At 36.1% G+C, this 15690-nt stretch overlaps 1 protein-coding gene across 4 annotated transcripts in view; it reads left to right on the top strand.

Moving 5' to 3' along the window:
• Positions 1-15370, top strand: part of FMR1 (fragile X messenger ribonucleoprotein 1) — a 33580-nt gene extending 18210 nt beyond the window's left edge. Inside the window, exons 10-15 of one of the 4 annotated variants that reach the window (XM_062640422.1) lie at positions 810-919; positions 4129-4215; positions 7260-7455; positions 9835-10014; positions 11298-11380; positions 11880-12663. In XM_062640422.1, coding sequence (XP_062496406.1) covers positions 810-919; positions 4129-4215; positions 7260-7455; positions 9835-10014; positions 11298-11380; positions 11880-12065 — 842 coding nt within the window. In that variant the 3' untranslated portion in view covers positions 12066-12663. Of the gene's footprint in view, positions 1-809; positions 920-4128; positions 4216-7259; positions 7456-9834; positions 10015-11297; positions 11381-11879; positions 12664-12800 lie in introns of those variants that run through there. The other 3 variants (XM_062640423.1, XM_062640425.1, XM_062640424.1) reach the window with 3 other exon arrangements.
• The last annotated feature ends 320 nt before the right edge of the window (positions 15371-15690 follow it).

The following is a 15690-nucleotide window of genomic DNA, read 5'->3' on the forward strand; positions in this document are numbered from 1 at the left end:
ACTTTTAATGAATTGGAAACTACTTGAAATACCTGTAAAAAAAGGTCAGTTTCAGAGAAGAAAATTTTACATCTGGCTCAGTCAGTATCTTCAGTAGTATCAGAAAACTTCACCTGATTCAACTAAATTTTTTGTGAACGAACTCAGTTTTGCTTTGTTCTCTACCCAAAAGGTAGTTACAGCAAATGTAAGCACAGTATGACATGTTTTAATGGTGGACTTGGCAGTCCTGGAGTAATGGTCGCACTTAATGATCGTAAAGATCTTTGCCAACCCGGTTGATTCTGTTATTGTAAAAGGGGTTTTGGAATTGGTGGATTTTGGGTTGTTTTTTTTTTTTTTTAAGTGCAGTCAGCAATGTTTATTTGTAAATCACTAAAGTTACTTTAAACCTACCAAAGCAAAACCAAATTATATAGGATACTTAATGTTTTTATAATCAATAACCTAATTTCAGTTATATACAAAGATAAGGCATTTGTGGTTGAATTTCCTTTTTTCTCCTACAGGAGCTTTGGAAAAGAGACAAAATATACCCATTTAAACTTTCATAATAAAGTACCTCTCTTCCTGTATGCTGCAGTGGTTGCTTTGGAACATTACCAAAGTTAAGACCACAAACTTGGACGTTTTAGTTCATGGCTCATTAACTAAATATTTGTTGTGGAGTATTAAGTCATTTTTGACAAGTTCTTGCACTGGTACTCATTACTCTTGTTTACTTAGAGAACAGTAATGCTCTCAGGTTTGGAGGGAAAACTTTAAATGTGTAATGTTATATCTGTTTGATTTTTTTTTTTCCTCTGTAGGAAAAGTAATAGGAAAAAATGGAAAACTGATTCAGGAGATAGTGGACAAATCTGGTGTTGTAAGAGTGAGAATTGAGGCTGAAAATGATAAAAATATTCCACAAGAAGAGGTATGTTTTTCAGTTAATGTGATTTCTGTAGGTGTTCATTGGTTGTTATAGTCTATGCAGTGATAAACTTAATTCTTCCTTGTGCCTTCATAGTAGTAAGATAAAGTTTTGATTAATGTGTGATTTTTCTCATGGAATCTATATTTTCTTATTAATGTTGAGGGGCATTTTTATATAAATTTGGCTTGTTACCTGGTTCTGAAAAACGCTTTCAGAAATATTTTGGTTGATGCATCTTCTTAGAGATTTCATTTTATTCCTGTTACAAGCAGTGACACTTTGCCAGGGCTTGTTAACCTATAAATCAGTATGTAGGAACTTAGCGTTTTCACTCATTGTTTTGAGCTTGATCTCTCAAGATTTTACCTGTTTTAATTTATTAGTAATTTCTCATAATGTAATTAGAAGCTTGTGCATTATGTATAAACACTTATTTTTTTTAAGTATTGTCTGAATTTACAGTAGCCTATAAAAATGTAAACTGAAATAAAATCAAGCATGATCAATGTGAACCTCCAGGTTTGCACAGGAAGGTTGTCAGCTTACGAAGTCTTGAACCTTGTAATTGGAGGCACTTCTATGTGGAGCTGTGTTGAGGGGAAAGGTTGCAGGTTTGCAAGGAGAGATTCACACATGAAGCTATTAATATCTCAATGCAAAAAGATTTCTTGCAATTTCAAATGTGAAATGTGCTTAAAAAAAAACGAATTGTCATTATTTTACCTGGAAATCTAAATATGTGCCAAATAAGCCTTTGCTACTTTGAATAAGACATTAAATGCTTTTCTGGAACCCTTATGTTCTTGCTTATTTACTTACTCTTTTATCACTGTAAAACTTATGGAAGACACAGAATTTCCACCTTTCTGTAAATGATGGCTAAGCAATTAAATTTTGGATTTTTTTTTTACTACTTGTTTCACATCTATTTGAAAAAATAAAATGGTCAATGTTTAGATTTAAAGGATTCAGTGCTATGTCATATTTAATTACTGATGATAAATTTTTGCAGCATAAAATTCTTGAACTAGCTTAATAAGCGAGAAGGTGCTATTATTGCTGCAGGCCAAAACTTTCAACATTTTAATGTGTTAGACTACAGAGTAATAGAAGGATAAAAGAACAAATAGTCATGGCTTCAATTAGTATGTTAGGTTTTCTTTTTTTCTTCAGGCTTGAAATAGCTTATTATTTGATGTTCTTCAATCCAAAACTCTGCTTTTAAAGATAAACTTGAAAGGCTTTTTTTTTTTTTACCTGGCAAGTTCTGCATTCACACCTCTGTTTTCCCTGTTAATGACACTGCTAACACTGGCATTGCTTGTACAGCTTCACATGTTAGTTATGTCGTGCCAGGAGCAACACAGAAACCTGAGATCAAATCTTGGCAGTTAAGAATTAGTTCTTGTAAGTTTATTTGTATTTCATATTTGAAATAAATGTACATTAATCCTCCCATGTGTTAACTTTGATATTAGCAGCTCTTCTTTACAAAAAAAGAACAGTAGTTAAGTTTGAAATTTTAATACAGCATTGGGTTCTTTTTCATATGACTGAGATTTTTAATACTACCCATAAATTTCAGGTGCAATTTCATAAATCCCATAATTTTATAACAGGCTCTTTAGGTTTTTCATCTTTTTAAAATGATAGGTACTGCTTGTTAGAGTAGTATACATTTTTATTTCTTATTCATGTAAGGTCTGCTCAGCCTTCACCACTGAAACCAGGTTGAAGATTGGTACTTTTGCTTTCATGACAGAAATGAAGTTCAACAAATAAGCACTTTGATGCTTTTGTATGGCTAAAATTGCTTGACTTTGTTACCAGCTCATATTCTTCGTAGCTGGCATTGCTATACCTAGAATCCACTGTTAAATGCCATTTCCTTAAATCCCTTTTCAAGTCAATAGTCTTGTGATCTTCTAAAAATTGATTCTACATACTAGTTAATGCCAGTTCAGTAGTAATTTAATTGCTGTTTATCAGGTTTTATTAAATATTTATAAAACTTAAATTTCCCCAGATAATAAAACATTTCAATCAACAGTGCCTGTGGCCAAAAGTGTTTATAATGCTCATGAAAGTTACTGTTGAGGTTTCTTATGATTATAGGACTGCGTAATGTTTTTTTTCTTCTTTGTTGTTTAATGCAAATGTGTAAGATCTAGCAAGTGTTTTGTATGTAAAAGAAAGAGGGGAGAAAAAGAATCAAATTACAAATGTGCCACTCTTGGGGAACATCAGCATACTGTGCATTTATTTTTTTTAAGATGTTTGTGTCTCAATCCACTCTTGATAATTAACTCTCCTTTGGAATGCAGTCCTGTCAAGGGTGTGTGTACAGTTAAGATTAAGGCTGCTGTGTTTATGAGGCTTTCAGGTTGACTTTTGCAGTCCACAGTGAAGCTTATACTGATAATGGTGAGGGTGCAGCTGGTACAAGAATCGAGTAGTTTGAAGCTGGCTCACTGAGTCCATGTGGGCTGCAATCACACCTCTGAAAGGCTGCACAGACCTATTTTAGTGTTGGGAGTTTTGGTTTGGAAATTATCCTTGTATCTGTTTAAAGTTGCTTTCTGCACTTAGGGGGGCCCTTTTAGGTATGTATCTTGGCACGCTTTGCCCATCTAAGTCTTTAGATTTTATTTTTTTTTTCTCCAAGTGTCAATTTTGAGCATTAGGATTTCTAGCTGTACAAAATGCTTGAAAGGTAAAAGAAATGTAACTTAGTAATTGCTATCTGAAGTACTAACTCTTTCTTAAATATTTTTTGTTTGCCTTTTACAAATTGAGATATCTTCAAGAAGGATTGGTATTGATTTTGCTTTTTAAAAAAATCAAGGGTTTCTTTACTGTCATAGATTGAAAGAACCTGGTATGAGAGGGCAGGAGTGTGATCAACAAAGGTGGTGTTAATTTTGAAGGGAGGAAACCTGAAATCTTTTGAATTGCCCCTCTTAAAATTTATTAGAATTGTTGGTATTGTAATGCACATGATCTTAAGTTTTTGTATTTAAAAAAAAGCTCTTTGCATAAAGGGAATTAATTTACATGATGGAGCCAACATTGAAATTTAAATATACTGTTGCCTCATTTATTTTAATTTATGCTTATCCATGTTGTAAAAATTGTTTTGAAGTTTTATAGTAATGTTAGATTCTCATTTATATTTGATGCTTAATAACCATAAGGCTGCTGTGTTTTAGGGAATGGTACCATTTGTGTTTGTGGGAACCAAGGACAGCATCACTAATGCAACTGTTCTTCTGGATTATCATCTTAATTATTTAAAGGTGAGGAAAATGATACTTCTTTGCCACTGAACTTTTTCTATTAATGCTTAATATGGTAACAAGATGATGACCAAAATCTGTTTGGGCCTCAGCAGGTTTTCACTGTAAAAGGCTTCTTGTAGAAGTCACCTTCTATTAAAAGAATAATTTATGTGCAGTATGGGGGAAACACAGTTTTTATCAGAATGCAAAATGGAATATGAAAAAAATCTATCTAAAACTGCTGACAACTTTATATACAAGAAATAGTTAAATTCTCATGCAACTGCAAAGCAAGCGGTGTTCTATGCAGAGATCTTGTGTACAGTGGGCATTTTGTTTGAAAACCCTAAATTTCTTTTTCTGTAGTTAATTGACATTTCATATTTGTGGATGTTTTAGAGGCAATTCGGCTTTATAAACTGCGTTTGCCTCTTGGCTTTATCACTTCTCTAGTAGTCAGCAGTACTTGTCTTTTGTGTGGGGAGCAAAAAATATTCCACATTATTGCTTACAGTTACTTTTGATTATAGTTATTATGGCCAGGTATCCCATCTTTGATGGCAGGGCCAGATGGTAATAGTAAGGACTACTTGGAGTTCTTTTAAATATATTCTTTCATTTCTTTTGAAACCTCCAAACCATTAACTTGATACATGTCCTGTCTGTGCTGTAGCTGTAATTGAATCTTTGAGAATGCTAAACTTTCTGTACATAGCTAAAGGAAACTTTTCACAACAGATATCAGAGCAGCTAGAAGAAGAAATTACTTTTGTTTCCTGCTCACTAACTATACCTTTTAATCCTGCTTGCAAAGTCCTTGGATTTATCAGTGTTTTGGAGAAGATATAAAGCAGCTCTGCAGCTATCGGGTAATGGAGGCCCAGAAAGACCATTTGAAAACTGTTACTGAATATCAAGCACTTTTCTTGCATGCTCATTATTATTTCAGAAGATATTTCTGGTTTAACTTCTTCAGCTGCCTTAAATGAGTACTTGCATATGAGTCAGTAGTTAGATGGGCAATGACATGAGTGGAAAGTGCTTAATAGCCCAGCATTTTTTATTATTTTTTTTTTTAGGTTCTTCATTTCACTGTCAATTAGGGTCACTTTTTCTTAGTATTGTCCTTGTAACTTTTCTGAACAGAAAGGCAGATAGAAGTGTTCATCAGTCTGTATAACAACTGGAGAATAGATTGTGATTTCAGAGGTTTTTATCTTGGCATTCTAATCTCAGTTAACATATATACACACACAGAATTTTAATCATCTCAGTGGCCTCTTGCCCTATGGTTCGGTTTCAGTATCATGTCCTCCAGCTCACTGACAGGAAGTGGAACTGACTCCAAGCAAAGTTTACTAAAGAAACTTTTTGTAAGATACAGAATAAGGCATCAATATCAAATTGGTGTTTGTCTTTCTTTTTTTCTGTGAAAGAATAAAGCAGACTTGGCTGGAGCAACTCTTAATGTAGTGAGATTCTGAGAGGAAGGAGAAAAACTAATATCAGGATCACAGCCCCAGACTTCAGGGAAGTAGACTGGCCTGTTCAGGGATCTGCTTGGAAGAATCATATGACATGCATTCCTGGAAAGAAAACAGGCCCAGGAGAGCTAGCTTGAACTCCCAAGTTCAAGAATAGTCCATCTTGATATGCTGGCAGTCACACAAAAGTAACAGGAGGCCTGCATGGAAGATCAAGGAGCTTGTGGCAAAATTCATATACAAAAAGGAAGCATACAAGAAGTGGAAGTAAGGACAGGTGACCGGGGAGAAACATAAAGACACAATCTGAATTTGCAGGGATGAGTTTGGGAAAGTCAAAGTCCATCTGGAGTTGAATATGGCAAGGGATGTGAAGGGCAACAGGAAGGGCTTCTGCAGGTATATTGCCAGCAAAAGAGAGATTAGAGAAAACGCAGGCCTGCTGCTGAATGGAGTAGGGAACTTGGTCGCAAAGAATAGCATTCAGTACCTTGTCCTTCACTTTTTTTAATTGTTAAAATTTATCCTACAGAATAGCAGGCCCCTTAAATCATTGAGAGGGTCTGGACTAATAAAGACATACTTACTAAAGGAGGATTGAGTTAGGGAACATGTAGATTAATAACACAAAAAGGGATATACACAAGAAGGGATACACACAAGCAGGGCCTGATGAGATGCAGCCCTGAGTGCCACGGGATCTTGTGAAAGTCCTGGCTGGACAATGTGATCTCGAGAGGTCCCTTCCAACATCCTGTTGAAAATTCCATAAATGGCTAAGGGGAAAAAAAGAAGTGGTTGCCACTTTTTGGTGTTAGCTAGACAGCATCCCAGACTGAGAAGAATACTTTCTGAATATGTGTAACTGAATAATTGTTGTTTGTGTCTATTTCCTTTAGTGGTTGTGAGTGGGAACAATTTTGTGTGCTGGCTGTTCTTCTATGGCAGAATGAAAGCACTTTGCTCTCTATGCTTCTTCACATTACTAATATTACTCATTATATTATTTATTATAATTTAGTAGAATTTAACAGCAGTGTAGCCTCTAGCCTTTTTATTAAACAGCAGTTTAATAAACTACATCTTAATTGTTTAATAACTTTGATATTTGTTGCGTGCTTGTGTTGGAATCTAGACAGTTTAAATTATGCCATGGATAGAATGCTATAAATGGATGATATTACTGTCTTCAGAAATAAAGGTGTGTTCATTTCTCTGGTCAAAGAATGTTTAACTTAAGCCTAAAGATTTCATAAATTTAATATTGAAGTCTAGTTAACTGTATCTCCTGAAATCTAAATGATGTTTCTTGATAGATCTATTATAAACAAACCTAAACTTGCCAACTTTGCCAGTTATATTGATAGCAAAACATTTGAACATTTGAAAGTTGTGGGTTGTTTTGGTTTGTTTTGTTGGTTTGGTTTTTTTTCCATAAACTGATTATTCTCAAAGCCAAGCTACTGATGTATTAAGTAGATCATAGCAACATATAAGTGCTCTTTGAGAACTGCATGCTGCGCATTTAGATGATTAAGTAGTGGTTACGCATGACTTGCTATGCTTGTGTTTGTGTAGGAAGTGGACCAGCTGCGTTTGGAAAGATTGCAAATTGATGAGCAGCTTCGACAGATTGGAGCTACTTCTAGGCCACTACCAAATCGTACAGATAAGGAAAAAGGGTACATGGCTGATGATGGTCCAGGACTTGGACGTGGTAGTCGACCTTACAGAAACAGGGGGCATAGCAGACGTGGTCCAGGTTATGCTTCAGGTAGGTAACTGGAAGTACACTGACAGTTTTAAAAGCAGCCTATTGGACTTCTGATTTCTTGAAAAAAGACTGAACTTGGAAACAGAGCTGTTAAAACACGTTCAGTTAATACTGAATAATAGAATGATATGGGTTGGGAAGGACCTTTAAAGTTCACCTTGGTCAGAGTAAACATTACTTAGCAAAAACTAAAAACATCGGTGTTATCAGCATTCTCAGGCTGAAAGTCAAAAACACAGCCCTGCAGCAGCTAGGAAGAAGGAGAAAAATGACTGCTACTGCTGAGCCCAGGACAAGTTCCAAATGCCCGCCATGGGTGGGGACACCTTCCACTAGACCAGATTGCTCCAAGCCCTGTCCAGCCTGGCCTTGAACACTGCAGTGAATGGGGCAGCCACAGCTTTTCCAGGCAACCTCTGCCAGGGCCACACCACCCTCGCAGTAAAGACCTTCTTCCTAATACCTAATCTAAATCTACACTGTCAGTTTAAAGCCATTCTCCCTTGTCAAAAGCTCCTCTCCAGTTTTCCTGTAGGGCCTCCTTTAGGTACTGGGAGGCTGCTGTAATGTCTCCCTGGAGCTGCCTTCTCTCCAGACTGAACAAGCACAGCTTTCTCTCAGCCTGTCTCCATAGCAGAGGTGCTTCTCTGATCATTTTTGTGGCCTCTGGAATTGTTCAAGCAGGTCGATGCCCTTCTTATGATGGGAGGCACCACAACTGCACACAGTACTACAGGTGGGGTCTAATGAGAGCGGAGTAGAGGGAGAGCATCACTTCCCTCATTTCTTTTGATGCAGCCCAGCATACAGTCAGCTTTCTGAGCTGCAAGCATGTACTGCAAGCTCATATTGAGCTTCTCGTCAATCACCTCAAGTCTTTTTCCTTGGGGCTGCTCTCAGTTCAGTCTAACAGATGGACCACATCAGACCTCCGTAGGCCAGGAGTCCCACAGTCTAAATAGGTGAACCCCTGGTTGTGTTACAGGGGTCCTGTAACCATTCCATGATTCACCAGATTTGTGTGGCCTTTTCAAACCCCTACTCTTTGAGTAGGATTGATGAGGAAATGCCTGTGCTTGAATCCCTTACCACCATTCCTAGGCCTCTGTAACAATTCTTGGTACTCTTCTGACTGCTCCTGGCAGTATTGCTGGTGCCCACATTGAACAACAGCAGTGGATAACAGTCAGTGAACTGCGCAAGTCTTGGTAGTTGACTTGGGTATTAATATTTGAAGATTACATAGGTATTTATGCTACAGATAATATTCTTAGTAAAATGTAGTGCTTATATGTCATCTATGCTTATTACCATGCAGTTCCTGTCTCTTACAGCATGCTTATGTCTTCTGCATTATGAACTCTTAAGACAAGGATTTTTATCGGTTTTGAACAGTTCTTAATTATAAAGCTACAGTTTTCAATTGAGCCTATAAGAGACTATCTTAATGTAAATGTTTGTAAGTGGTGCTGTGTAGCTCTATGTGCAGGAAAACTGTTTTTCTCATATTAAAATGAACTTGTATGTTTTTACTGGAAGGGCATAGTCACTGAAATAGTGTTCCTCTGTAAAACCCTGTATAATTCATTAATGAATAGCTTTCAGGATTGTGCTTCTTTAGAGCAATCTGTTACTGCTGTCTATAACATAGGTCAGCTGGTGTTTGTCCTGACTGAAAGGCCTGAGGCATGAGCGTAATAAGACAGCTACATAATAAAATTAATGTCTTTGCTGAAGCCATTTTGCTGTTTTTAGAAGATGAGAGCTCACCTGGCTAATAACAGAGTTATGGGGGGGGGCATGCATTTGGGAAAAGACCCAGTTTTTATGAGTGAAGGTGATCTATTAACTGGAAAAACTGTAATGGACATTTACTTTGGATTTGTTACATTTCTAGCATTCTGACTTTGTTTTCTGCTTTTGCAGTGTGTTACAGCCTGTTTCATGATGGAACTTTTTCTTTTGATAGAGGAATTGTGGTGAGGGCAGACAGGACAGGTTATATTCAGACCTAGGTTTTAGAAATACGACTAAGTTTAGGCTGTGAGCCTTACGCTTTACAAGACTTAATACATACCAATAATATATTGATAGGCTGATAACACAAAGTAACTATAAACATAGGGCAAGATTATTTAACCTTAAACACACTTCTTTTACTTATATCTGTCTTTTTTTTTTTTTGAAGTTATATATATATAACACAAATTTCCGTGTTATCTGTGATATAGAGGTTGGGAGGCAAAAAAAATCTCAGAACCGTGTATTAATGAAAAAAAGTAGTTTTTTTTAAATGCATACTTTTTTTCAATCTACTCTAGTATTTTCATGTTAAGCTACACTGGCATGTTTGGATTTTTTTTTTTATCCTCTTGATAGGAACTAATTCTGAAGCATCAAATGCTTCTGAAACAGAATCTGATCACAGAGATGAACTTAGCGATTGGTCAGCAGCCCCAGCAGAAGAAGAGCGAGACAACTACCTTCGTAGAGGAGATGGACGGAGACGTGGAGGTGGTGCAAGAGGGCAAGGAGGGAGGGGGCGTGGAGGATTCAAAGGTAAATGTAGACCTCATTTTGAAGAAGAGGTCAGTGTTGGAATCCATACACAAAGTCACTCCTGTTTTGTAGTCTGCTCTGTCCCAGTGGCTGCTTCGATTTCTCACCACTTTGTCAATTTCTTAAATTGAGTATTTAGTTTCAGATGTGTTGAATGTTAGCAGAGGGAAATAACCCCTTTTGACCTTCTGGCCACACTCTAACACAATCCATTAGTTGGCTGTCATTGTTGCAACAGCATGCTCTTATCTTACTCAAGTTGTCCACCAGGACAGTTCCTTTTTTGTGGAGCTATTGCATACAATCAATCCACAGTGTGTGCTGTTGCCTGGGGTTATCTTGTTGAAGCTATGGGACTTGGGATTCATCTGTAAAGCTAATGAGTCTTCTGTCGACCCATTCCTTCAGCTTGTTGAGGTCCTTGTGATTAGTGGCCCTGACCTTCTGTGTATCGAACAACTTCCCACAGTTTGGTGTCATATGCAGAATTGCTGAGGAGGCATTCCATACCAGTGTCTCTTTATAGATTATGTAAAGCCACTCTTCCAAATATAAATTTGGATAGCATTCTTAATCTTTTGCTTTCCTAATATGCATCTTGTCTCAAGTTTGTGGGCTGTGCCATCACACATAGAGATCAAGAAACCAAGTTGTAGTTTGTCAGTGGACGTATAAAACATTTTTCTAATGTGTTACTAGTTCATCTGTCTGTATTCCAATCATCTTGTATTTGATTTTCATGCAACAGGATAGCATAAGGTTGTAATTTGTGTTCAGTGGAAAGCATCATGCAAAAGTAAGATGTGAGAATAAACAAGCTTAATACATACATTACATAATGTGAAAATTTATTACACTTACTTGTTCAAAGATTGTCTACAACTCTGCTTATTTCTTGAAATGTTTTTTTCAGTAAGACCTTTTCTAAAAAAAAGGTAATATGGAATTGAGAGAGCAAAGAAGCCGTTAGAAACCGTGTGAACACGTTAAACCTTACTGAAATTGACTGTGTTCTTTTCTGTGGTTAACGATTTTGAGAGGTCAGTAGATAGTCACTTTTACACTGTGGTGGTTTTAAACACTTGGATTTGTCTCCTTTGGTTACACCTGAGAACATTTTGGTAATGATTCTTGGCCCATAGTTTCAGAACTGTTATGTTAAGAATATTTAATGCTCCTTAGCGTGAAAATTTTCAAGTCATTCCATATTATGATTGCATAAATCTTAAGTAGAATAAGATACGCCCTTGTCAAGCAACTTAGTAAGCTAATTCTTCTTACAGGAAATGATGAACAGTCACGATCAGATAATCGTCAGCGTAACTCCAGAGATGCAAAAGGGAGAACCACAGATGGATCTCTTGAGGTAATTCTTCTCTTACTGGATATCTGCAGTGTTAAAAAATGCATGTGTCCTATGCTGACATTAGAATCTTCAAAGACCTAGCTGACATAGTAGCCTTGTGGTTCCTTATTCCCTAATTCCCTGATCAGATCTACAAGAGTTCTGTGTCATTTTTGTAACTTACATCTAGGAATTTGAGCATATCAAGCTGTGTAATGATGCAGCTTTGTGATGTGATCTTAGCTCTTTGGTTTAGAACTCGGAGTCCTAAGGATTTACTAGCCAGTTTGATTTCAGTCTTTGTTCTTACTAGCTTTTTGGTTTTAGCTTTTATTTCTTTGTGTTTTGTGTTTTTATGTTGCCTATATATCTGAGGAAGGAGAATTCTTAATGCAAGTACGTTTTGTTGCATATATTTATTCCGGATGATATTTTATGTATATATTTAAAGTTTCCCCACGTGGAAACTGTTCTTGCTTCAGTAATAATGTGTACAAACCTACCAATTTTAGCTGCATAGGATGAGTTATGTTGGGAGGAAGAAATAATAAGTAACTGTAAGCCACTACCTTCTGTGTGGTACTGGGAGTCATGGTTCCAAAGGGAGGTGGAGATGACTTTTGGTCTGGTTTTAGAAAGCCTGTTTAAGAAAAGAGGAGATAAAAAAAATGGAACAAGTGACCAAATGCTTAATTTTCCAGCCTGAGCCTGAAGGTGTAGTACCTGAATATGCATCTGAAATGCAAACAAGTAATATGCAAAAAGAAAATTTTTATGGTCGCACAACATTTATAGCTAATTAGTAATGAACTTCTGTTTGCAGTAGACAGTGGAGAATAAGGAATTAAGGCTTACTCCCCTTTCCAAACATAAAAATTTTGCTTTCAAAATATTCTTTTGAATTTTTTTACAACCACTTTAAAAAAGCTGCAGGAGTTTTTTGTGGTGGATTAAATTTCAGATTCATAAGGTGGCTGAGCAGATTTACTTTTTGGGGGGGGGTGTTAGTATTGTTTAATGGCAGCTTTTCTATGGTTTTGGTTTGGGGGTTTTTGTTGTGTTTGGGTTTGTTTTGGGGTTTTTTTGACATTTTTGTAAGGGTTTTGTCCCCTAGAAAAATGTATAGGACAAGTAGCAAGTTCATCTGCTGTTAATTCTTCATCTTGCACAGATGCACAGGGAAAAAAAATTTATCTCCCAAGGCAAGGTAGACAGGAAGTTTTTGGGGTTTTTTTTAGGTGAAGTATGTGGCAGTTTTGAGCAGAGAAGAATTGGTGCACTCTCCGTTTCAGCTGGATACATTCTGCACAGCCGTAAGAGTGCACTACTAGTTATGCCTCTTGACTAATGAATAGTGCTGCTCCCAGGCTGCTCAGGTAGCAAACGCAGAAGGGGTAGATGAAAGGAAGAGGGGGCTTTATATAACTCTAACTTGTTCCAGATCAGAATTGACTGCAATAATGAAAGGAGTGTCCACACTAAAACATTACAGAATACCTCCAATGAAGGTAGTCGGCTGCGCACGGGTAAAGAACGTAATCAGAAGAAAGAGAAAACGGACAGCGCAGATGGTCAACAGCCGCTGGTGAATGGCGTCCCCTAAACTGCAGAATCCTGAAGTCACATTTCCTATACTGTTTCAGTAATTCCTATTCCATGTTAGAGAAACTTGTTAGGCCAAAGACAAATAGTAGGCAAGATGGCGCAGGGCATGAAATGAACATATGTTCTCTGTTAGCCTTTTTTAACATCAACAGTATGCAGTTCTTTTCAGAATAAGAAGTTATTCAAATATTTGCATAAAAATATCTGAATTTCTGAAAATCGCTTTCAAGTACATATTGCAGTTCAAACAATGAAAGATTCTTTTTTGTTTGTTTTAAAAATACTGAGCTGTGCATTGGTAAACTTTCTGTTCAGTTGTACTGTTTTAACACATCGGGTCAAATTCACTGCTCAATTTCAATTTTCAGAATAAATAGTGTTTGCAGTAATCAAATTGGCTTCTGTTTTCAATCTAACTTACAAGTTCTTCATGAAATGCTATGTCGTTTTATGTCCTGTGTCAGTTCACATTCTGGTCCACCTTTTTCAATATTTTAGTGGACCCTGAAATATGTGTGATGTAACAATTGTCATTTTCATTAGCAAAAAAGTTGTATGATCTGTGCCTTTTTTATATCTTGGCAGGTAGGAATATTATATTTGGATGCAGAAATCAGGGAAGATGAGTTGGTAACACTAAATGTAAAATATATGTAGCAATCCTTGTCAGACGTTAGTACTTTATAGACAAGTGCATGCTTTCCATAATTTTTCCTTACATAAACATTGAGTTAGGCAGTTATAAGAATAGGAAGTTTATTTTGCACTGAAGATTTGGCAAATAGTGTTATTGAAAAAAGGTTGTAATTTTTTTCCTTTGTAGGCAGTACAGGAGCTTTTCTCTTTTTTCTTTTTTTTTTAATAAAAAAATAATAAAAAACCCCTTTCCACTGTGGAAAACTAAAAAAAAAAAAAACTCATTGTTACTGAGGGAACAAGTGTAATGTGTTCACAAGCTAGTAATGTGTGCCTGCTATTTGGCCAGATGACCAGTTCAAAGCACTGATGTTTTTCATCCTCCCAGATTTTTTTTGAATTGCTTATTTTAGTTCAGGGGCCATCTCAGGAGAGGTAGGAAGAAAATGACCACGTGTAATGCCCTGGAAAGTACAGATACAGTAGTTGGAGATACTGGAGGTAGAAAAAAAAAGTCATCATATTTTGAGGTACAAGGTCTGAATTACCAGCCCATTCTAAGGTGTCATGGTTTTTGATCCAAAGTACAGTTGTACACCTGGGAAGTGGTGGGGGAAGCTGTGCTTTCTTTTATTTTGGATCATACATTAACTTACTGAGCAAAACTGTATAAGGACCTTTATTTTAATCCATTTTTATTCAGATTGCTCCAGAAGGAGAGCCGCTGTTTATGTACAGACTTGTACAAACTTGATCTGATGTATTTTGTGAGTTTTGTTTCTTTGGTTTTTTCATTCTTTTTTTTTTCTTGCATACAGGTGAGCATACTAAAAATGGCAACGAACTGCACATGATTTAACAAATATAAAAATGTCTTAAAAAGTATTGCCAAACATTAATGTTGATTTCTAGTTATTTATTTTGGGAATGTATAGTATTTGAAAACAGAAATTGGTACCTTGCACACATCATCTGTAAGCTGTTTGGTTTAAAATACTGTAGATAATTAACCAAGGTAGATTGACCTTGTAATGTAACTGCTCTTGGGCAATATTCTCTGTACATATTAGCTACAACAGATCGGATTTTATGTTGACATTTGTTTGGTTATAGTGCAATATATTTTGTATGCAAGCAGTTTCAATAAAGTTTGATCTTCCTCTGCTAACTGATGTTGATGCAATCCTTATAAATGATTGCTTTTAAAAATCTCAACTTACAGAAAGTAGAAAAAAGTATTTCTTTATTTAGACTTTAATGGCAGCCATTGTTTATTTACACATTTCAGAAGGCTTTTAAAATATTACCAGTTTTCAAAACTATGGCACATAACGCTCAAGAAAACACAATCTCATGATGAAATGCTACAGTACCTGTTGAGTTGTCACACTACATGCACTGTATTTCTCACATTCAGTGGTTGAGTTTACTAAGGTGCTAACTAGGTTAAAATGTGAAGTTACTAAACTAGTCTGACTCATTCGCTGCATTCCATTTTCAAACGCTTTTTGGGGTTATGACCTTCAGTATTTGTGTGCTTAACATGTATCCCTTTCAATTCATATTGCAGTGGTTTTAAATGTTATTAAATTTCAACAAATTAAACTGTGAATCTAAATGTACAATCTTACTTTGAAAAGTCATGTTGTTACAAAACTTGAAAGTGCAACAAATGTCTGATGCTTAAGTTCAGGTTTATCCTATTGGTAACTTATAAAGTATGGTCTAATGAATTAAAATTATTTTTAAAATAAAGTACTTTCAAAAGAGTGAGAGGTATTTGTGGATGATGCCAAAGTCTAAATTCAGTAGTGTTAAGCTCAAAGCCTATAAATTAACAAATACTTACAGAAATAGGAAGTTTGTGTTTTCTTTCTGTACTAAATGTGGTTTTGTCAGTGAAGGTGGGAAGTTAAGATTTTTCAGAGTTGGTATAAAACCTTAGCAAGGGGGAAAAGAAATAATCTTTGTATACAGCTTGGGAACATAGATAAAAATCTCTATGAACATTCATGAGCTCAAGAGGCAACTAAGTTTAGTTTCTTGAATATAGAACTTACTTAAATTACTTAGCTCTATATCAGCTTTTT

The sequence above is a fragment of the Pezoporus occidentalis genome, unplaced genomic scaffold (genome assembly GCF_034315485.1).
Source record: "Pezoporus occidentalis ecotype Australia unplaced genomic scaffold, CSIRO_AGI_Poc_V1 ctg65, whole genome shotgun sequence".
Taxonomy (NCBI): Eukaryota; Metazoa; Chordata; class Aves; order Psittaciformes; family Psittacidae; genus Pezoporus; species Pezoporus occidentalis.